We start from the raw sequence: 24484 nt of genomic DNA on the forward strand, positions 1-24484 counted from the left end.
CCCATATTTATGGTCACATTCCAAGTTTAATAGGTCTTCATTTGGTTTGCAATTTGTTAATATTTTTGCTTTGATTATGCCTACTTACTTTTTTCCTTGTGTGTATATGTGTAGGCACCTACAGATCTGTATGTTTCACACAGTGCCTTCAATGTCCAGATCTGCTCTCTCAGATAAAAATTTCTTTTTCTATTTTGAATAGAAATAAAATTGTATTTATTTAAATAAAATAAATATATTTCCTATTTGTTGAAACTTTTACCTGCTCTAATGACTTTTTTTATTTAGTTAAATGCTTGCTATATTAAGAGCCATTAACACATGAAAAATGTTATTTTAGGTCTGAGAAAATTATACACTTATTTCCTTGTCTCCCCAGGCCAACTTCTTAATAATAACTTTTATAGGTTGTCACTCAGATATATTTGATTTGCTTGGTTTACCTTTAAAATAGTTGTTATATGTCTTTTTAGTAATTATAGAAAGCATGAAAAGGATTTTAGTGTTACCATACTTCGTAGGAATATTATATATTGAAATTATAAGATGTATAAATTACCATTGATAATTTTTTATTTATGGAATGAGAAAATATTTTCTTAATATCAGATTTTAAAACTTGTTTCCTTTTTAGGCAAATGGCAGTTGCAGTAGGGAAAAGAATAAAACTAGGGGAAAATATATATATATATATGTATTTTTAAAAATTTTATTAGATACCAAGATTGTATAGTTAAAAATTTTAGATTAGTTTACAGTTTCATTTTTTATATACTTTATAGTTTAAAAATTCTATTTAAAAAATAACTTGATAATTATAACACACACACACACACACACGCACACCCCATTGAAGCCTTTACTGAGCACACCATTTTCTTTACCCATTACTGAACTTTTGAAACCATTTAATCACTCTACATTCTAATACATGAGTTGCATGAGGATTTTTTTTCATTTTTGTGTCCTTTGAAAATTATTACTGAAAAAATAAGTGAAATAGTTTGACTTAAAAATAAATTCTAAGCATGGTTAGCTTGCTAATTTTTCTCACATTGCTATTTGCAGGTTTTGAATTAAAATATAAAAGTACATTGAGTGGGCACAGTGCTCCTGTTCTGGCTTGTGCTTTTTCTCATAATGGACAGATGCTAGTCTCAGGGTAAGTTATCTAGTTTAATTTCCTTAAACCATTTTGATATAAAATAGAACAGACATAGAAAAGTTCATAAAGCATCAGAGAAAGCTTGATAAGTTACTATGATGCAAACCTGTGTAACTACTACTTAAGTCAAGAAATAAGAACTTGTTGGTTCTGTTCCCAGAATCCTTTCCTTCCAGATGCCCTTTTCTGGTGGCAACACTTCCGATCATATGCAATGTTGCTTTCTTCTTTTAAACTGATTTAAACCAAAGCAGACAATGGGAATTATTTTGTGTCTGGCTTCCTTTACTCAACATGATGTTTGTAACATTCATTCATAGTAATGCATCTAGCTATAGTTTGTTGATTGTCTTTGCTGTGTAATATTCCATTGCATGTATATGCTGTAATTTATCCATTTTAATGTTGATGAACATGTGAATTGTTTCCAGTATTGGGAGCAATAAAATTCTATGAATATATATTTATCTCTCATTCTACAGATTCACGTATTTCTGTAGGGTATATACATAAGAATGGAGTTGACATGTCACAGAGGAGTTGTATTTTCACCTTTGGCAGGTAGCACCAAATTATTTTCCAAGTGGTTGGACACTCCTGTAGCAGCGTTATTTCCTATCCTAGCCTATAGTTGGTATTATGGTCTTTTTAATTGTAGCTATTCTCTTGGGTGTGGACTGTTATCTTACTATGGTTTTAATTTGCATTTCCCTGACACAAGTGAAGTTAAAATCTTTTCAGAAGTTTATTGGCTGTACATATTTCCTCTTCTATAAAGTGCCTGTTCATGTCTCTTGCCTGTTTTTCTTCTGGATTCTTTTTCTTAGTGATTTGTTGTTGATATGTCTATATCTCTATGTATTCTCTCTGTATTTCTATATATGAGCCATTTATTGGTTAAATGTGTTGTAAATATCTTTCCCTCTTGTGGACTTGCCTTTTCACAGTTTATAATTGTAGTTGTAGTCAGCTTCTTCATGTGCTGATGCTGAGGTCATGAAGATATTTTCCTGTATTACCTTCTAAAACCTTTATTGCTTTTTCTCAAATTTGATTTGTATATATTATGTGTGGTAGGAATCCAGTTTTATTTTTTCCATATGGCTGTCTAGTCATCCCAGCACTGTATATTGAAAACACTATCTTTTCTCCACTGTTTTGCTCTGCTGCTTTGTCAGAAATCACTGACCATATGGGTGTGTGGATCTGTTTCTCCACTGCTGTTCTGTTCTATTTCTCTATTTATCTACATTGTTCTAAAACCATTCTGTCTTTTCAAGGCTTTGTATTTTGACTATTCCTGGCTTTTGACATTTCCATATAAATTTTAGAGTTAGTTTGTCAGATTGCCTCCAATTCCCTCCTCTACACACACTCACCTGTTTGGATTTTCACTGGGGTTATATTGAGTCTGATAAATTTAGCAAGAATTGATATCTTTATGTATTGAGTCTTCTGATCTATAAATATGGCATATTTCTCCATTGTGTTTTGATTTCTCTCAATAATTGTCTTATATGTAGATTTATTCATCTTTTATTAGATTTATTTCTAGGCATTTAATTTTTTGTAGCTATTATAAAAAATATGGCTAATACAGGGAAATATATGGAACAATAATGGATTTATCTATAAAGATTCTAAACCAACCTTGCATTGTTGGAATAACCAGAGCTTAGGACATACTGTTTTTGTGTATTGCTATAGAGAAGTCAGTTTTAGTCTGTCATTCCTTTGAAAGTAATTCATATCTTTTTTGCAGGCTGTTCACAAAATTTTCTCTGTGGTTTTCTGCACATTTACTTTGACGAATGTGGATTTAGGTTTCTTTTTAGTTTATTTGGAATTCACTGAGCTGCTAATACATAGAATGATATTAACTCATTTAAGGGAAATCCATATTGTCTCTTCATATTTTGCTTCCATCCTTCTTTTTCTTCCCAAAATGTGTATTTAGGGATCCCACTTGCGCATTAGTCCTTCTGATTGTAAACTTTATATCTTTTATTCTCTCTTCTGTATTTTTCATTCTTCTGTTTCTTCTGCTTCATTCTGAATGGTTTCCCCTTTACTGATACTCTCCTCAGCTTGTTCTGATGTGCTGTTAAACTAGTTCATTGATGAGTCCTTGAATACAACTCTATTATTTTTTGGTTCTAGAATTTCTGTTTGGCTATTGTTTCAGGTCCACTGTATCACTTATGATTCCTAGTTCTCTTTTTGAAAATTCAAATCTTGACTTTTATTTTTCAAACCTATATTCTGTAAAGCAATTCGTTTGGGACACAGTAGCATTTACTTTATATTCTCCTTTTGAATACTTCAGTATATTTTCTTCTTACTGCCATTGGATTTTCTAAAACTTTCCCGTCAAATATCACAGGCCCTAGTATTCAAACCCACATTTACCACTCTTCACAGCAGCTTTGCTCCAGCCAAGATATTTAGGCTTAATTCTCCACTTAAAATGTTTTAGACTAAGCCCAATAGTTCTTTAACCCCCATATGATTGATCATTGCCAAATAATTAGCTATGTTGCCATATTTCATCAAAATATGAAAAGTTTATCTTCAGAAAGCATTTATAAGTAATTTCCCTTTGACCTAGAACTGAAATCAGTGGAAGGTTTAAACAAAGTCAGATTTCTTTCTGTTTGGAGGAATCGATTGTGCATTCCACTTTTAAGAAAAGAGGTGAATTTATAAAATTATATGAAATTCAGCAAATATTTATAGTTCTGTTATGTACCCAACTCTCTGCCAGTTGCAGTAGGGCATTTGAAAAGAACTATAAGGCAATGTTTGTACCCTTGAAGATGTCTTAATTCTCTACCTAATAGTTAATGTTCATGGTGATAAACCTGATAACACTGCAGGATCCTGACATGCCCTTACCCTCTGAAGCATGGAAGAAATGTTAAGCAATATTCAGTATAATTTTTATGTTAAATTCATTTTATGGCATAATTCCTTGTCAGCTTGTATATATATGAATCTTAATATTAACTAACATATTAACTGGAATGTACCTTTCCTGGTAATTCTAGATAAATGAGTTTTATGTTATTAAATACTTTTTGATATATGGTTTATTCTAGGTCACATTCAAATATTTTTCTGGATATTTTTCATTTGTGTGGATAAATATACAGCCAACTGAATGAGTTGGGAATATAAGCTGGCGAAATACAAACATTTAATTTTTTTAGAAAATTGAAAGACATGTTTAAACCATACTTGATGAACAGAGAAATAAGTTGATAGATTTCATTTATGAATGAAAGTCGTTGGTAAGAAGGGACAGATATATATGTTAGGATGAAGATAGGAGGGAAAAGCTGAGTAGGATAAAAGATACATGAATACAAGTGGCTAGATAGCAAACATGAATTGATTTCCCTCTTAGAACTGCTTTTGCTGCATCCCACATGATTTGAGCCTTTGTGTTTCTGTTTTTATTTGTCTCCATGTACTTTTTTATTTCCTCTTTATTAATTGATCCATTGATTATTCAGAAGCATGTTATTTAACCTCCACATTTGTTTTCTAGTTTTTTTTCTTGTAATTAATTTCTAACTTCATATTATCATGGTCCAGAATGATGTTTAATACAACTTAAGTCTTCTTAAATTTATTAAGACTTATTTTGTGACCTAATATGTGATTTATTCTGGAAGAAGTTCATGTGCACTTGAGAAGAATATCTTTTCTGCTGATTTTGGCTGGAATTTTCTATATATATCTGTTAGGCCCATCTAGTCTAATGTGTCTGGGTAATCCATTAATGTAAATGTGGTTCTTCCCCTACTATTATTGTGTTACTGTCAGTTTCTCCCTTTAGGTCTGTTAGTATTTGCTTTATATTTTTAGAAGCTTCCATGTTGGGTGCATAAATATTTATAATTGTTGTATCCTTTTCTTGGACTGATTCCTATTAGTAATGCTCTTGTCTCTTGTTACTTTCTTTGTTTTGAAGTCTATTTTGTCTGATAGAAGTGTTGCTACCCCTGCTTGTTTCTTCTGTTTGTGAGGAATATCTTTTTCTATCCCTTCACTTTTAGTCTAAATGTGTCTTTAGGTCTGAAATGAGTCTCTTGTAGACAACATATAAATGGGTCTTTGTTTTTGCCCATTCAGCCACCCTGTGTCTTTTCTTTGGTACATTTGTCCATTTACATTTAAGATAATTATGGATAGGTATGTACTTACTGCCATTTTGTTAATTGTTTTCTGGTGTTTTTGTAGTTCCTCTCTTCCCTTCTTCTCTTGCTCTCTTCCCTTGTGATTTGATGCTTTTCTTTAGGATTCTGGTTAGATTCTTTTCTCTTTATTTTTTGTGTATATGTTACATAGGCTTTAGGTTTGTGGTTACCATAAGGTTCATATATAGTGTGCAAGCTTGCTCTCTGTATATGTGTGTGTGTGTGTGTGTGTGTGTGTGTATAAACAAGCCATATTAGGTTGATGGTCACTTAATTTTGAACACATTCTTAAAGTACGAATTTTTTATTTTATTCCTTCTCCACATTTTATGTGTGTGATGGCACAGTTTACATCTTTTTATTTTGTGTTTTCCTGACTGCTTTTGTGTATAGTTTATTTTACTACTCTTGTCTTTTGAACCTTATACTTGCTTTTAAGTGATTGGTCTAATACCTTTACTGTAGGTTTGTTTTCACTGATGAAAACATTTAAATTTTTAAACTTTTTAATTATAAAAAGTCCCTTTAACATATCCTGTATGGCTGGTTTAGTGGTGATGAATTCTTTTAACATTTGTTTATCTGGAAAATTTTTCCTCTTTCCTTCAATTCTGAATGTTAACTTTTCTAGGTAGAGTATTCTAGATTGTAGATTTTTCCCTTTCATCACTTTGAATATTTCATACACTCTTCTGGCTTGTAAAGTTTCTGCTGAAAAATCTGCTGATAGTCTTATGCAGTTTCCCTTATAGGGGAAACTTGCCTTTCTCTGGCTGTTTTTAAGATTCTCTCTTTATCTTTAATCTTTGCCATTATAATTACTATGTGTCTTGGTGTGGACCTTCTTCGGTTCTTCTTGGTAGGGGCTCTGTTCTTCCAGGACCTGGATGTCTGTTTCCTTCCCCAGGTTGGAGAAGTTTTCAGCTATCATTTCTTCGGATATACTTTCTACCCCTTTCTCTCTTCTCCTTCCAGGACCCCTGTAATATGGTTGTTTCATTTGGAGTTGTCACAGAACTCTCTTAGCATCTTCTCAATTTTAGGAATTATTTTTTCTTTCTGTTCTTTGGCTTGTTTACTTTCCACTACCCTGTCTTCCAGCTTGCTGATCTGTTCCTCCACCTCTTCTAGCCTGTTATTCATTCCCTCTATTGTATTTTTTCATTTTCGTACTTACATTCTTCAGCCCTGACTGTTTTTTTTAAATGTTTTCTCTCTGTTGAAGTCCTCCCTGAGATCGTCAATTCTTTCCCCAATACAGAGAGCATCTTTATGACCACTACTTGGAATTTTTTATCCAGAGAATTGCTTATCTCCATTTCATTTAGCACTTTTTCTGGCATTTTGTCATGTTCTTTACTTAGGAACATACTCCACTGCCTCCTCATTTTGTCGGGTGTTCTGTGTTTTTTCCTTTGCATTAGATCAGCTATGCCACCTACTCTTGACAAATGGATTTATGTACTAGGCATCCTGTGGTGCACAGAAGTGCAAAACCCCCCTTCTCACCAGAGCTCAGTGCTCCAGACGTGTTCTCTGTTGTGGCTGAGCTTGACTACTATTGGTGGGCTCTGGGTGGGGCCCATCCTCTGCCTGCCTGGTAGCAGGGTGAACTCCCACTGCCGTGTCTTTGTGTGATAGCTGGCATTTCTGCTGGAATGTGCTGTGGGTGGGATTGTCCTTTGCCTCCCTGCCCACATTGGCTGACTACTGCTGGGCTGAGCATGTTGGGAGGGACAGGTCTGTAGGAGAATTCTGGGGCAGAGCCAGTGGAGTAGATGGATAATTTCAGATCTGGCTTCCACAAGCATCTGGCCAGTTGGGCTGAGGGAAGCTGGAAAAATGTTGTCTACCTGACATTTTTCCTCTGGAGAGAGCTGCCCAGGCTCCCGCTCCTTTGGCACACTTCCCAAGGCTAACAGAGCTTTTCGGACTCCTGCTTCTGTTTTGGGTCTCAAAGAGATGGAGCATGCCAGTCTTCTGCAAGCAACCAGAGTCTTAGCCCCCACCAGTGCTCCAACTCTCCCCAGTGTCCATCCAGCCTGTTAATCTTCAGAAGCCACTGCAGTGGGGACTCAACATCCCAGAGCAGTCCCCGGGCCAGGAGTGCCATGTTCCTGAGCACTTATCCCCTCCCTACTCTGTTTCTTGTCCTCCCACTTGTGGGCTGGGATCAGGGAGGGCTTGGATTCTGATCAGTTGCTCCTCTGGCCCTTTACCCTTCTGAATGTGGTGTTCTCTTCCTCAGCGGTATAGATGGTCTGTTTGGAGTCTTCAGGTGTTGTCAGAATCAGTTGTATTTGATGTAGTTGCTTCCTTGGTGTGTATGTGGGAGGAGGTTATCAAAGTGACCTCCTATCTTGCCGTCTTCCTCCTCTCAGTCTTATGGAAGTGACCTCAGAATAGGAAGATCTAGCTGCTTTCATTACTCTGCAGCATTCACACACACACAAAAAAATGTTTTTAATTTTTACACCATTAAAAGAAACCATGTAGAGTCCATATCAAGTTTAGAATTATAATTTTCAAAAATGGGTTGCAATCAAGATATACATATACACATAGATTAGTAATTAAGGCACAGTTGTATCAGTGATGAAAATGCTCTCTGAAACAAAAACCAAGTAAGTAGCAAGTAATAGCTTTTTCCTTCTAGTGCTTTTTCCCTTTGAGTTACTGACTTGATAGAGGACTGCGTCTTGTATGTACCTTACAAATGCTTGTTATATTTATGGCTATACAGTATAAATAGCATATGCTAATATGTAAATTATAATTTCTGATAAATTCCATGTTTGCATGTATTTCTTAATAAAAGTTCATACATAACAGACTGCATTCTGAATGTATGTATATCAGTATTTCAGCCTTTTCTAAAGTTACTGAAATGATTTAAGAATACTAATCTATAAATGCTATACTTTGTTTTCATAGAAATTTTCACCCATAATTTCCTTTTTCTTTTAAAGATCCGTAGATAAATCTGTCATAGTGTATGACACTGTAAGTATTTCAAAATCCTGTGTATATGATTTACATAAATTATATTTATTAGGTTACTGAATTTCAGATTTAGTTAAGTACGATGAAAAAAAATTATACTTTTTTTTTGCTTACAGCACCCATGAATATAACATATACATTTTTAGAAGTGTTAAAATAGTTACACAAGTAAGGTATTGGTTCTGGGAGAAGCCCTTGATATCTCAATAATGATTTTAAGATGGACTGATATTTAATCTGATCAAAGATAGTACAGATTAAAGAGCAGCAATATTTTAAAAAATCACTGTAAATCAATTATTAAACTTTTACATAGGTTTTCGTAACAGTAAAGGATGATTGTTTACCCTATGGTTTTGGGAGCATGTTAGAGTCCTGGTTGGATTTAGAGACTAGTATAAGCAAGAGTAGGTTATACTGGATTTGGAATAATGGAGATTTTTGGTAGATTTGTGTGAATAAAAATCCAAGTTGCATGAAGTGAACTTTATATATAGTGAAGATGTAGTTGATTAAAATATTCTCCAAGAGAAAATGGTATTGAGTAGAGCCTTGTAATGATCACGTTTATGCTGTAGCTCGGCCAGCAAATGAAATAGAGATGTAAATCATCGGAGTAGGGGGTCAAGCAGGGAGCCTAACTAGGCCTCCACACAGCTAACGTCACTGAGTTCTGGCAGGAAATGGGAAAGAATACTCAGACTAGCTGAAGCAGATCCTTAATATTTTGAAATTTTCTTGAGATGCTAAATGCACAGAAGCAGCTATAATATTTTCTCCATATAAAATATGTATGTGAGTCTCAAGTAAATACATCAATATGCTGAAAGCCAACAAAGTGTATTCAAAATCTAAGTGACTAATTTCTACTCACTTGGTCTGCAGTGGGAACAAGTCAAATGCCATAGCAAAAATACAAATTATTTCGTGTAATAGACATTTAGGTTATCATTAGTAAGTTCAACAAACCAGCAAAAGCCAAGAATCTACTATATTAGAAATTTCTAGAAAATTGGTCAGACTACATACAGTGCTAATCATTGAGAAAGGTGAAATAAGTACCTGGTAATATTAGAGATGCTATTCTCTATATAAAGTTTCAACTTATATTAGTTACTAATAATATTAAAATATGTATAGCATATAACCGTTTATATCAAATGAGTCTTTATTAGTAAATTTACTTTTGCCTAAGTAAATATAAAGCTGCTTTTTTTCTTTCTTTCAGAATACTGAAAATATACTTTACACACTGACTGAGCACACCAGGTCTGAAGTTAACCTAACTTTGTATTAATATAATTAAAAACTTAGTCTGATCATACATAATAGTTGTTTTTATTAACCAGGTATGTCACAACTTGTGCCTTTGCACCCAATATCCTTTTACTTGCTACTGGTTCAATGGACAAAACAGTGAATATTTGGCAGTTTGATCTGGAAACACCTTGCCAAGGTTAGTAAGGACCAACCTAGTAATGGGATTCACCTGTTTTAATCCCATTTAACTAAAACCAGAAATTCAGTAATTATTTGAGAAATTTTTCCTGTTGCTTTTCTTAATATAAAGTATACATCCAAATTTAATGTAATTTAAAAACAATGTTAGAAAAACCAGTAATTAAGTAGTTGACCTATGTTAAAACTGGTATATGGTTCTGTGTGCATATTCTTGTGTGTGCATATTCTCCCATTTTGTAACTCCATACTGATTTTTCAGATAAATGGAGCCTAAGAACAAATAGAAATTAAAGTTTCATTTTGTTGATTTTATGTTTGGCCTCATCAAGCAATGTTGACACATAATTTAGGAGTTTTATTTTTATCACGTCAGAATTAACAAAATAGTGGTGCTGATATACAGACAGTAGAGCAAATAGAATACTTTTTTGCTGATATGAATTTTATATAATAAAAATGGTTTATCTGGAGTAAAAATTATAGAAGTAGTATTTAATTAATATTAAATATTTTAATAATATATGTGACTTTTTGAAATTTCTTAAAAGGATGTTAAAAGAGTAAAACAGATACAAGGAGATTTCATTTACATTTTATATTCAAAGTGAGAATGTTTAGGAAAAAAATAGGTTTTTTTGTTATTTCACTTTTTGTTTGTGGGGTTGTCTGTTTCTTTAAGCAAGGAGCACAGAAGATCAGCCAAAGCAATTTACTGAAGATTGGTCAGAGGATGATGTCTCAATGTGGCTTTGCACACAAGGTTTAAAAGACCTTGTTGATATTTTCAAAATGAATAACATTGATGGAAGAGAACTGTTGAATCTTACAAAAGAAAGTCTGGCTGATGATTTGAAAATTGGTAAGATGAGTTAAAGGAAGTCTTTAAAATGACTTTTAATAATTCTGAGATTGGTTTCCATTACATTAATGATCTCCTCTTAGTATTCTATTGCAGTAATTATTCTGGTATGTGTCTTTGTGTACAAGGACAGTATATTTTTACTAGATTATGGAAAAGAAATGTACAGCATTTAGGTAACTAAAGCAACCATATAACTAATTTTAAAAACACGTATTTTAAAAACGATACAATTTATAAACATAAAACTCATCCTTTTATAAGAGTATAACAATGCGGTTATTTTTAGTATATTCACAGAGTTGTACAACCATCACTACTGTCTAATTCCAGAACATTTTTATCACTTCAAAAAGAAACCCATGCCCATTAGCAGCTGCTCATTCCCTTCTCTGCAGCCCTAGGAACCATTAACTGCTTTCTGTCTCTAAGAATTTGCCTATTTTTGACATTTCATGCAAATGCAATCATACAATGTATGGTCTTTTGTGTCTGGTTTCTCTTGCTTTTAGCATGTTTTCAAGGTTCATCCATATTACAGTATATGTTAGTACTTCATTTATTTTTATCACTGAATAATATTTCATTGAGTGAATCTCACTATTTTGCTTAACCATTCATCAACTGATTGAATCTAAATTCATTTTTTAGGTATTATGGATAATGTTGCTGTAAGCATTTGTGTACAAGTTTTGTGTTTTGTGTGGGCATGTGTTTCCAGTTTTCTTGGGTGTATAATTAGTGGAATTGTTGGGCCATATGGTTACTCTGTGCTTACATCTGAGATACTGCCAGACTATTTTCCAAAGCTGGTATGCTATTTAATATTCTTACCAGCAGTGTATGAGTTTCTCCATATCCTCATCAACACTTTGTTGTTTACCTTATTATTTATAATCATCCTAGTGGTTTCTTTGTGGTGTTAATATGCATTTCCCTTATGACTAGGAATGTTGAACATATTTTCATGTGCTTGTGTGGCTGTTTGGATAACTTCTTTGGAGAAATGTCTTTCAAGTCACTGGCCCGTTTTAAAAACTGGGTTATTTGACTTTGATTGTTGTTAATATAAATTTGGATGCTAGATCCTTTTTAGATATATGATTTGAAAATATCTTCTCCCACTTTATGGGTTATCTTTACACTTTCTTGATAGTGTTTTTTGCATGAAAGTTCTAAGTTTGGATGATACCCAGTTTATCTTTTTTTTTCCTGTTGTTGCTTATGGTGTTGAAATCACATCTAAGGAACTATTGCTGAAACCCAGGTCTCAAGGACTTATGCTTTTCTTCTGTGACTTTTATAATTTTAGCTCTTACATTTAAGTGTGTGATCAATTGATTTAATTTTTCCGTATGGTGTGAAGTAAAGGTTCAGTTTCATTCTTTCAGAAGCAGATAATTTGTTGAAAAGACTGTTCTTTCCATGTAACTATCTTGGCCCCTTTGTTGAAAATCGGTTGACCACAAATGTGAGGGTTTATTTCTAGACTCTCAATTCTATTTCTTTGACATATTTGTCTATCCTTATGCTAGTATCACACACTCTTAATAATTGTAGCTTGGTAGTAAGTTTTGAAATTGACGAGTGTGTGTCCTCCATCTTTGTTTTCTTTGTTTTTCCAAGATTGGTTTTGCTACCCTGGATCTTTTGCATTTCCATATGAACTTCAGGATAATTTGCAAAAAGCCATCTGATTTTGCTAGGAATTGTATTGAATCTGTAGATCAATTTGGAGATTATTGTCATCTTAACAATCATTTTCCAACCCACAAGCACAGGGTGTTTTTCTGTTTCTTCAGGTCTTCTTAATTTATTTCAACAATGCTTTGTAATTTTCAGTGCACACGTTATTTTTTCTTAAGTGTATACAATTCAGTGGTTATTAGTGTATCCATAGAGTATTCATTCATAGAGTTGTAGAACCATACCACTATCTAATTTCAGATCATTTTTATCCCTCAAAAGAGCTCCATTCTTCCTGTCAGTCTCTGTGAATCACTACTCTGTTGTCTGTCTCTGTGGATATACCTGTTTTGGACATTTCTTATGAATGGAATCATACAGTACATGGCCTTTTGTATCTGGTTTCATTTATTTAACATAATGCTCTCATGGTTCATTAATGTTTTTATATGTATATGTACTCCCATTACTTTTTATGGCTGAATAATATTCCATCATATGGCTCTACCACATTTTGTTTATCCATTCATCAGTTGAAGGACATTTGTGTTGTTTCTACTTTTTGGCTACTATTAATAATGCTGCTGTGAATATATATGTATTGGTTTTTGTGTGAATATATGTTTTAATATCTCCTTGGTATATAATGAGGAGTAGGATAACTATTTAACATTTTGAGGAACTGCCAGACTTTTCCAAAACAGCTGTACCATTTTACATTTCCATGAGGTTTCCAATTTCTTCACCTCTTTGTCAACACTTGTTATTGTCTTCTTAATTATAGCCATCTTAGTACATGTTAATGGTATTTCATTGTGGTTTCAATTTGCATTTACCTGATAATATGGAGCATCTTTTCAAGTGCTTTATTTGTCTTCTTCAGAGAAATGTCTGTTTGGATCCCTGCCCTTTTTAAATTGGTTTGTCTTTTTATTGTTGAGTTGTAAGAGTTGTTTATGTCTCGTGGATGCTAGGTCCTTAGACTTAGTGTCATGCTCTAATAAACATAATAACCATACACTGTTATCAATATGGTATTAAAATCCTAATTAATTAGAAAGCTGGATATAAGCTAGGAAATAGGATATCCATAGTAAGATTTATTGTTAATGAAGAGTCAAGTAACCAAAAAGTGTTACAGAAAACCATTTAAAGGATAGTAGTACTATTCTTTCCTTAGATAGTAAATATATTATGTGAACCTGTTTAAATCTCTTGGAAGCTTATGGTCTTTGAAGAAGTTAATAGAATGATCATGTTGTGAAAATACTTAGGATCAGATGGTTTTGTACTCAGGCCTACTGCAAAAGCTATTTTTATATCTCTGATAACTTATTTCCTTTATAATTTACTCTTTCTTCCTGAAAGTAAGTCAGAGTGTAGGGTTTTTTTTTTGTTTGTGTTTTGTTTTAATTTCTGGTGAACTTAACATCTTCATTAGTTCATTTCTTGTTACTCTCTCACAGTAAATCTCACCAGAACTTTGTCACACAGAAGCACCTGACAGTGTAAAATGATTTCAACAAAGAATATTTGAAAACATAAGGGAAGCATATTAAAACAATAAATAGGAATAGGATTCTATTCTGATAGCCCAATAAATAGGAAATTATAGCAGAACTCAATTAATGGCCTGAAATAGTTTTTGAAGGATGAGGCTCTAGTTTAGTAGTTAGTCATTTTAAAGGTCAGTGAAATAAGTTTTGGAACTATCAGGCCAAAACCAAAATTGAAATATAACTTAAATAAGTTCCACTGTGGTCTAATAGATGAATTAGGAAAATCATTGGAGGCAACACTGTTGCACATTCTCTCATAAATAATGAATCTGCTTTGTATTTGTATTAAAGATTAGAAAATTAACAAATTAAACACAGAATAAATTAGTAAATAGACCAAGATGTTTATTTTTTCACATCATTCTAAAGTATTTTAAAGTTTTTGCAAAATTGTAAAGGAGCCAGAGGCTAACTTTAGTCTTCTCCAAGTGCTTCTTCAAGCTACAGTGAATATTATTAGTCTTGATTTTTAAGAAAAAGTAGACTCTTCCTCAAAACAGTAAATTGGAGTAATAGAGAATTGAAATTGAGTCTAGAAAAAAAATGCATTAAGAGGCAAACTTATGTGTATATGATAATGAATTTTACTCTTTAAATTCATAACTGTCTTGTATTTGCCTTTTTGGACTGTTAAAATTGTTCCTATGTCAATATGAATAAACATGTTTTTAATATTTTATGGAAGATTAATATTTGACACTTAAAATATTTTTAAGGAATTAGGAACTCCAGCAAATCTTTTTTCAGTGAACCTTTTTTGAATATACAATAAAGGAGCCTACTGTAGACTTGAATATCAATCTATTGGAATATTGTTCTTTAACCTAGGATAATAGTCCTTTTCTAGGATTATGTAAATGAAAACTAAAGGTACAATAGATATACGGTTTTAGGTAGGAAATAACTCCTTGTATCTAGTACAACATTTGCATAAGGAATGTCCAGAGATTACAAGTACAAACAATTCTTGACATTGAGAGATATGTCTTAAGGTATTGTGAATCTATGAATATGCGAACCCTACCATTGCATTTAATACCTTATTCAAAAGGCATTAAATATGAAAGGTAAAGAGCAAGAAAGTTTTTCTGAGATGTGATACTAAGCAGGAAGTAAGTCCACTAACTAGCTATGGTCTTTTCATCTGCACACTGGCCTCATTTTATATCTGGGCCTCAGTTATATTGCAAAGTGATACCTATCTTGGAGTTTTGAATTGCTGTACATGATATAATGGTTGAAACTTTGACAGATGCCAAGGAACTATTGTGTATCATGTCCGATCTTACATTTATATTCATACAATCATCAGTGATAGATTTCTAATTAGGAATGAGCATTTTTCAAAGGATTCCCTCTTTCTTTTGCTTTTCTTTCCCCAAAAAACATAAAAGCACAAGACATTTTTATCATCTGCTAATTTAAAAATTAAAATAACAAATTATTATGTCAAATGCTTTTTCAATCAACTCTCTTAACATCCTCAGGTGTTGAAAGTTTCATGTTTCGATTCCTAGTAATAGAGTTGACCCTTGAACAGACTGGAGGTTCGGGGCATCAACCCTCCCCCTGCCTCCCACACAGTCAAAAATCCAAGTATAACTTTTGACTCCCCCAAAACTTAACCTCTAAAAGCCTACTAGTGATCATCAGAGCCTTACCAATTACATAAAGTCAACACATCTTTTTGATGTTTCATGTAGTATATACTGTATTCTTAAGTAAGCTAGAGAAAACAATGTTTTTTAAAATTGTTGTAAATCTCAAAAAAAATGTTTTTCAGTATTGTTATTGAAAAAAAATCTGTAAGTGCCCCTGTGCAATTCAATCCATGTTGTTCAAGAGTCATCTATATTTCCTTATGTAGAGTTTCATTTGTTGCTTAACTGCATATATTAAGTAATAGAACATTTACCTTTTCTTTTTCTGTATACACAATTAAAATGTAGCAGTCCATTCAAATATAGTTATGGTGGGCCTACGCACTGACCTGCGAGTGGAGCGGGCATAACCCTTCCACTCCAGCCGCTGCTCTTTGACTGGTCCGTCCATTTCCAGTGAGTACTTTTTAGGCATGTTGGTGTCGTCTTTCCTCTGGCCCGTCAGGTGTCCTGTGCTTTCCACACAGATGTCAACCACCGGTCTATGGCTGTTGGTGGTTTTTCCTCACCCCCTTACATTGTGGGGTTCATGAGGATATACTGCTACCTTATTTTGTTGGAAATGCTGTCTGGAGATCTGATTGTGCTAAGTGCTCTGTTTTCATGTGGAGAGTCAGAGAAATTAAACTGTACTGCTTCTGTCACCATCTTCTCCAAATTCTTTTACAATTTCTAATGTAGTACCTATAGTCATGTTTTCCTTTTCTTTCCTAATAGTTTTTTTGTCGTTTTCTCTTGCTTATTCTAGTCAGAAGTTTTTCTTTAATAAAATTTATTTATTTAGAAAGTAGTTTCTTAGTTTTTTTCCCCCAAGAAACCAAGCTTTGGTTCTGCTCTCTCTCAGGGCAGCGGAGAAGTGACTCACTGACCAGCCCAGTGAGCTCTGATTGTTAGTTCCAGCCGGTAATGCTGTCTTGTTTTCCTGTCTCCAGCTGATGCTTGCGTTGCTGCTATGGCAGTGATCTTAAATGGCACATTGGGGAGAGTGGAGGGTACAAGTAGGAAAGTCTGTCCTCCGTTCCTGTCTGTCTGTCTCTGCTGTAAGATGTTACGTGCCATCCCCAATTCTGGAACCCAGTTACCTCTCTTTACTCGGGTTTTCAGAGTTTTGTACTTTTGATGGTTATTTTTGTATAGACTCAATCCTCAATCTTAGTATTTCAAGGGTAAGGAGATGGGGAAGAGGGTACAGGAACTTGTCATCTTACTAAGAACTAGATGCCTTTTGAAGGTTGTAATAAAGATGGCCATATATTGCCCATTACCCATACTGAAGTTTTCCTGGCCCTCAGGTGGTAAGGGTTCTTTGTTTCTGAACTTTTAAATAAAGTCACTCCCAACCCCCAATCACAGAGGGAGGTGTTTGTTTCTGGCAAAGCTGCATGGATATGCTTTGGTAGGTGCTTCCCTGAGAGTAAAGCAATCTGACTCCATTTAAGAATGGCATTAAAATTGGACAAGGATGAACCAACTTTTTCTTCCTTGGGGTATTTTGAAATCTACTATAAATATTATAAACATTCTATAAATATTAGCACACATGTATAATATTTTGACAGGGTACTATATATTTTTAAGAATAAGTGCTTTGTATTATTAAAGAATGCTTCTATATCATTCTCATGCATTCTTTAATTATTCCTTTAAAGGAGAGATGGCTGTGGTCTAATTATAAACATGTTGTTGCACTTTTTAAAAACTGTTTAAAAAATCCTCAATTTGGTTTCAGAAATTACATAGAAAAGCAGTGAAGCAGTTCCTAAGAGGCAAGCAGCTGCAAGGTTGACTTGTTACACTAGATATTGGTCGGTGAGTCCAGATAGATTTAAACAGTTTATTATTCATGGCACAGCAGAAAGCATGAGCTTCATGTTCAAACATTGGTTTCTTTTTTCCCTGTAAGTTTTGTGGGTGCAGTTTATTTTTGCACCTAAGCCCATGAAATCCTCCGTCTTAGAAGGGGACTCTTAGCAAACTAGCCCAAGAGGAAGACATTATGTTTGTACTTGTCAGGTAATAAATCTGCCTTCTGACTGGGAGGGAGACACTCTCCAGCTGTGAAGAATGTTTGCAGAAATGTCCTTGAAAAGACAAAAGGTGTCATAAGATGTCTATAAACACTATGGACAATTACCTCCCAAGAGAAAGAAAGCTAATTTGGCTTTTTATGAGAACTATGAGGCATTCTTTTCAATCCACCCCACCTCCAAACACCTCCACCTGAAGTAGAACGGTCAGCTAATTCTAAAAATGTAAACAGCTAACAACAGTAAACTTCCTAAAATTAATTATACTTGTTGAAATAAAAAGATAATTTTTAAAACAAGATAAAAGTAAAAATACAAATGAATGAAATGTGTGTATATTCTTGGACAAACAGAAGAGCGTTATTTGTGATTGTGTTTCATATGAATATCAGCAAATTATCCAGTTTCATAAAGTTTAAAAATACAAGACGGAGTTTTATATTACTAAACTGAACATTTTAAAAAATGACTTTTAGGAAATTTCTCGTTGTCTAAATACAGTAACCAATAATCATGAGCATTTTCAGGTTTTGTGTAGTAGTGTTTGGTAATAATGAAGTTCTAGAGTAACTTGCAGAATCTAAGGTTGTTTATAATAAGCTCTATTAGTTACTGATTTATTTTAACCACACAGTATTCTATACTATAATTTATAAAGAAAAGAATTCCATGTGGTAAAACAGTATGTCTGAAGATTTTTGGTTGTAGTAAATAATCTTTCCCTATTTGCATTAAGGTTACCAGTAGTTCTCCAGCCCTAATAGAATAATTTCTTTTCAGAATCTCTAGGGGTGCGTAGTAAAGTTCTGAGGAAGATTGAAGAGCTCAGGACAAAGTTGAAAACTCTTTCTTCTGGAATTCCCGATGAATTTATATGTCCAATAACTAGGGAGCTTATGAAAGATCCTGTCATTGCATCAGGTATGTGTGATGTTCTAAGTTGCAGGGCATATTATGTGCTAAATGAATAAATAATGTATATAGTTCATGGAAGCTTTTTTAAATGTCCTTTGAAAAGTTTCAAAATTCTGTTTTATTTCTCATTTCTTTTTTTTTTTCTTTTGCAAAATGCATTAGGTCTGAGGTGAACTATTGAACTTTGTATATTTCTTAGTAAAAATGGAATGGAGTAGGTTTGGATAAGATCAGAGATAAAGGGAATAAGTTTTACAAGCTTAAACTTGTGAAATGTATTTAGTTACTAGAATGTAAAGTCAAAATACTGTTTTTTAAGAGAGACTGTTGAGATCTTTTTTTTTCTATCATGCATTTAAACAGCCTTACAGAAATAAGAATTTAAATATTATGAAGTTGCATCATTACACATAAATTTCTAATCTTTATTAATAAATATAGACATACGTACTTCACATGATTGTGACCAGTGAATCCAGTTTTCTTATTTTTATGTATAAGTTTGTATACATTTCTGAATATTGACTTATTAAAGTTATTAAATGTATTGAATGTAGACTAAGTTATTAAATACATTTGATAACTTTATTGTGGCTCTGCTACATTTTGTTTGTCCTTGCTACTCTTTGGTGTATGTATGCTACATTTATAAATCTTCACGTTGTAAATCGCATTGCATGGATATCTTAGTACTCCTTTCTTTCTGTTGCTACCATTATGAAGGGTTATTTTCATGTCATGTATGCCCCAAAGCAGAACTAACCAACCAGAATAGTTTATGAATGTAAGAAAGAACAGTTTTAGTAGTTTATATTAGATTTGTTATTAGATCATTTTCTAGAAAAAAATGTTTGGAGTGCCCCCAGCAATATGTTTTAAGTATCTGGTTTTCCATAGTTTATGATCATTGCATTTTATAACTATTTTGTGATTTTAGTAGTTGCTTGAAACTGTATTCCTAACATTGCCTAGGGAGACAAAGACAATTCATTTTCTACATGGTAGTTTGCTATTTAAATATGCTTGAGTATAAAATATTTATTCATCTTTTTTTGATAATTATCTGAGAGACTTAAATACTGACCTTATAAATTGTGTCCACATTGTTAGTGGAACTAATCATATAGAGTCTTACCTTGTTCCTATCATTTAATTTTTTTATTGAATATCATTAATATATATTATGTAGGTTTCAGGTGTACAACATAAAAAGATACTACAGCAATATTCTCTATTCTGTACTTTCATCCCTGTGACTAATTTATATTATAATTGAGATTTTGTGCCTCTTTATCCTCTTCACCTCTTTCACCTACCCCTCCACTCCTTCCCCCATGGTAACCACCAGTCTCTTCTCGATGAGTTATTTCTGTTTGTTTGTTTGTTGTTTATTCCACATATAAGTGAAATTATGTGGTATTTCGCTTTGGCTTATTTTACTTAGCATAATACCAGTTGGGTCCATCGTATTGTTGGAAGATTTCATTCATGACTGAGTAATATTCCATTGTGTATACATAGCACGTCTTTATCCATTCATCCATTTATCAGCTTTGGTCGCTTCCATATCTTGGCTCCTGTAGATAATATGGCAATTAACATAGGAATGCATATATCTTTTCAAATCAGTGATTTTGTTTTCTTTGGGTAAATTCCCAGAAGTAGAATTACTGGGTCAGATGGTATTTCTATTTTAAGTTTTTTGAAAAACCTCCACACTGCTTTGCACAGTGGCTGGACCAGTTTGCATTCCCACCAAAAGTGTGGGAGGACTCCCTTTTCTCCACATTCTCTTGTTATTAACATGTTAACAAACTAACAAGCCAACACTTGTTATTTTTTGTCTTTTGGATAGTACCCATTCTGACTGATGTGACGCAATATCTAATTATGGTTTTGATTTGCATTTCCCCAATGATTAGTGATGTGGAGCATTTTTTTCATGTGCCTGTTGGCAATTTCTATGTCTTTTTCAGAAAAATGTCTGTTGAGGTCCTCTGCCCATTTTTTAATTGAGTTATTTTTTTGATGTTGAGTTGTCTTAGTTCTTAATATATTTTGGATATTAACCCCTTAGCAGGTACAAATCAAATATATTCTCCCATATAGTAGGTTGCCTTTTTGTTTTGTTGATGGTTTCCTTTGCTATGCAGAAGCTTTTAGTTTGCTGTAGTCCTACTTCTTTATTTTTCTTTTGTTTCTATTGCCTGGGGATATCTACCCATAAAAAATTACTCATGCTGATGTTCAAAAGATTCCTGTCTGTGTTTTCTTCTGAGAGTTTTATGGTTTCATGCCTTTCATTTAGGTCTTTAATCCATTTTGAGTTTACTTTTATGTATGGTCTCAGACAGTGATCATTCTCTTGCATGTGGCTGTCCAGATTTCCCAATACCAATTATTTAACAGACTGCCCTTCCCCTATTATATATTTTGCCTCCTTTGTCATTTATTACTTGACCATATGCATGTGGGTTTATTTCTGGGCTCTCTGTTCTGTTCTGTTGATTCATATGTCTGTTCTGTGCCAGTACCATACTGTTTTAATCACTGTTGCTTTATAGGATAGCTTGAAATCAGTGATACCCCCCAGCTTTGTTCTTCTTTCTCAGGATTACTTCAGCTACTATGGGTCTTTTGTTATTCTGTATAAATTTTAGGATTATTGCTCTAGTTCAGTGAAAAATGCATTGGTATTGTTTAGGGATTGCAGTGAATATGTTGCTTTGGGCATTATGGACATCTTGAAGATATTATTTCTAACAATCTGAGCATGGAATATTTTTCCATTAATTTTTGTTGTCTTTAATTTCTTATAGTCTTCAGAGTACAGGTCTTTCATGTCCTTTTTTCTCTCTTTATCTTTAATCTTTGCCATTTTAATTACTATGTGTCTTGGTGTGGACCTTCTAGGGTTCATCTTGCTAGAGGCTCTCTATGCTTCTAGGACCTGGATGTCTGTGCCCTTTCTCAAGTTGGGAAAGTTTTCAGCTATCATTTCTTCAAATAGACTTTCTACCCTCTCCCTCTCTTCTCCTCTGGGAGCCCTTATAAGGTGCATTTTGTTTCATTTGGAGTTGTCACACAGCTCTAGTATCTTCTCATTTTTAGAAATTCTTTTTTCTCTCTGTTCCTTGGATTGATTACTTTCCATTTCCCTGTCTTCCAGCTTGTTGATCCATTCCTATGCCTCCTCTAGCCTGCTATTCATTCCCTCTATTGTATTTTTCATTTTGGTTGTTTACCAAAATCTTCAGCTCTGACTGGTTCTTTTTTATATTTTCTATCTCTTTGTTGAAGTGCTCCCTGAGATTGTCAATTATTTTCCCCAGTTCATTGAGCTTCTTTAAGACCATTACTTTGAATTACTTACTATTATTTTCAGTCTCCTTGTTGAAGTGCCCCCTGAGATTGTCAATTATTTTCCTCAGTTCAGTGAGCATCTTTATGACCATTACTTTGAATTATTTATCCAGAGGATTGCTTATCTCCATTTCACTTACCACTTTTTTCTGGTGTTTTGTCTTGTTCTTTTGTTGGGAACATATTCCTCTGCCTCCTCATTTTGTCAGGTTCTCTGTGTATCTTCCTTTGTATTAGATAGACTATGTTTCTTGGTCTTGAAAGTAGTGGCTTTATGCAGTAGGTGTCCTATGATGTCCAGAAGTGCAAAATCCCCTGTTCTGGTGCTCTAGGTGTGTATTCCCTCTGTGGCTCTGTGCACCCTACTGTTGTTGCTGAGCCATGACTGCTGTTGGTGGACTGTGGGTTAGGTCAGCACTCCGCCTTCTTGCCAGAAATGTCCAATTACTCCTCCTGTGCCTCATTGTGCAACATTGGGGCAATTTAATGTCTGTGCTGCTCAATGCAACATGCTGTGTCCAGGGCACTCAGCCTGGCTGCCAGCAGTGGCTAGTGTGACTACTGCTGGGTATGGGTGTGTTGGGTGGGGCAGGCCTGCAGGGGAGTTCTGGGACAGAGTAAGGAGGGTAGAACGGAGAATATCATAACTGGCTCCTGGAAGTGTCTGCCCAGCTGGGCTGAGGCAGGGATGGAAAAAGTAGTTTCTTCTAGCCCTTTTCTCTCTGGGGAGACTTCCTTCAGTCCCCTGTCCATCTGGCACACTTCTCAAAGTTAGTAAATCCTTCAAACTACTCTTTCTGTGTTGGGTCTCCAAATGGTTGACTGAGACATTGGTCCTTCGTGAGCAGAGACTCAGCCCCCACAGTCCCTCTAGCTCTCGCTGACATGAAGCCCCATTGGTTTTCAAAGCGCAGTGCTATGGAGACTTGTCCTTGTAGAGCCCTGTGTGTCAAGATGTTCATATCCTCCCAGCCCCCTCTTCCCTCCTCCTCTCTTGCTTGTGAGTTGGGATGGGGGAAGGGCTTGAATCCTGGTGTATCGCAGCTCATTCCCTTTACCCTTCTCAGTGTGGTCTCTTTTTCACCAGGTGTAGAAAGTGTTCTGCACGTCTGTAGGTCACTTTCAGAGTTAGTTATAGATGTAGTTACTTCCTCAGGGTAAAGATGGGAGGAAGTTATCACAGTGACTCCCTACGCCGCCATCTTCCTCCACCTCTCCTTGTTAGTATCATTTTTATTTATTTGATTGTTTGCTCTGAAGTTTTGTAGGAAGAATCATTTTTCATTTACACAACTATAACCATTTCCTTCCAATTAAAAAAAAATCCTTAGCTCTCTTACATTTGGAACTTTACATTTTCTCTGAGGTATGACTAAACCAATAACATGTGTGTGTACTTCTTACGAATATCCTATATTAATTGTAAAATGATATACCCTCCTTATGTAAAATATTTCAACCAGTGCAAAGATATATAAAGTGAGTCATTTCATTTACCTGGTTCTAAGTCCCAAGTCCCAAGGGTAAGAACTAATACCAGTTCAGCATATAATTCTAGATACTTTTTTGTGTGTATTCTTAAATGTCACATGTTTAATACCAATAGAATCAAGGTATTTTTATGAAACTGGGCTTTTATACTCCTGTTTTGTATGTGTGTGTGTATATATATATATATATATGTTTTGTGTGTGTGTATATATATATATATATATATATGTTTTGTGTGTGTGTATATATATATATTAAATGACATGTCCATGGATGTTTGTTGTTTGTAAGTATGTAATCATACCTAAATGCTGCTTTACTTTTTCATGAGTTAGTTCCCTGGAAAAGAAGGCATCATATTATCTACTTTATTCTTTTTTTTTTATTTCATTCCCTGTTGATTTTTTTTATTAGAAACTGCATCAGTAAACATTTCATAAATTGATCCTTGCAGTCTTAATGTGAATATTTCTGTAGGATAAATTACCTAAAGGTGAAATTACCTAAGGATAATGACAAATTATCCTCTCAACAATATATGAGAGCCCTATTTCCCACATCCTTGCCTGTACTAGGTATTGGCAATCTTTTATTCTTTCTCAGTCTAATATGTGGAAAGTAATCTCACTTTGCATTTCTTTATATAATACTGGGTTTGAGCACTTGTTTTTTATAATTTTCTTTGACTTTTTATTCATAAGCACTTAATTCAAGTTTAGTTCCTTTATTTTTAGTTTTTTATATTTAAAAAGAAATATACTTACGAGGGATAGTATGGCCTAGTTGGTGAGCACATGCACTGAAGAACCAGACTGCCTGGGTCTGCATATGTTTTGTTACTAATTAGCTGAGTTACCTTGTGGGAAGCTATATAACCTCTCTGTGTCTCATTTTCTTCATGTTCAAAATGGAATACTAGTACTTGATTCATGGGATTCTTACAAGGATTAAATGAGTTGATCATACTAGGCACTTAAAAGAGCTCGTGTACATAATGAACGAATATTCAGTAATGTCAGCTCTTTTTATTTCAGGCCTTGAAATTTTTTATAGCCATGAGCATATTTTTGGCTTTGGTATATTATCTCAGGA

At 34.0% G+C, this 24484-nt stretch overlaps 1 protein-coding gene across 3 annotated transcripts in view; it reads left to right on the forward strand.

Moving 5' to 3' along the window:
- WDSUB1 (WD repeat, sterile alpha motif and U-box domain containing 1) overlaps positions 1-24484 on the forward strand; it is a 50662-nt gene that overhangs the window by 12028 nt on the left and 14150 nt on the right. For 2 of the 3 annotated variants that reach the window (XM_057505545.1, XM_036884043.2), the window contains exons 5-10: positions 1069-1162; positions 8337-8370; positions 9599-9639; positions 9720-9826; positions 10511-10690; positions 18404-18544. In XM_057505545.1, the coding sequence (XP_057361528.1) occupies positions 1069-1162; positions 8337-8370; positions 9599-9639; positions 9720-9826; positions 10511-10690; positions 18404-18544 (597 nt within the window). The remainder of the gene's footprint in view (positions 1-1068; positions 1163-8336; positions 8371-9598; positions 9640-9719; positions 9827-10510; positions 10691-18403; positions 18545-24484) is intronic. The other variant, XM_036884045.2, reaches the window with a different exon arrangement.

Source organism: Manis pentadactyla, chromosome 8 (assembly GCF_030020395.1).
Source record: "Manis pentadactyla isolate mManPen7 chromosome 8, mManPen7.hap1, whole genome shotgun sequence".
Lineage (NCBI taxonomy): Eukaryota > Metazoa > Chordata > Mammalia > Pholidota > Manidae > Manis > Manis pentadactyla.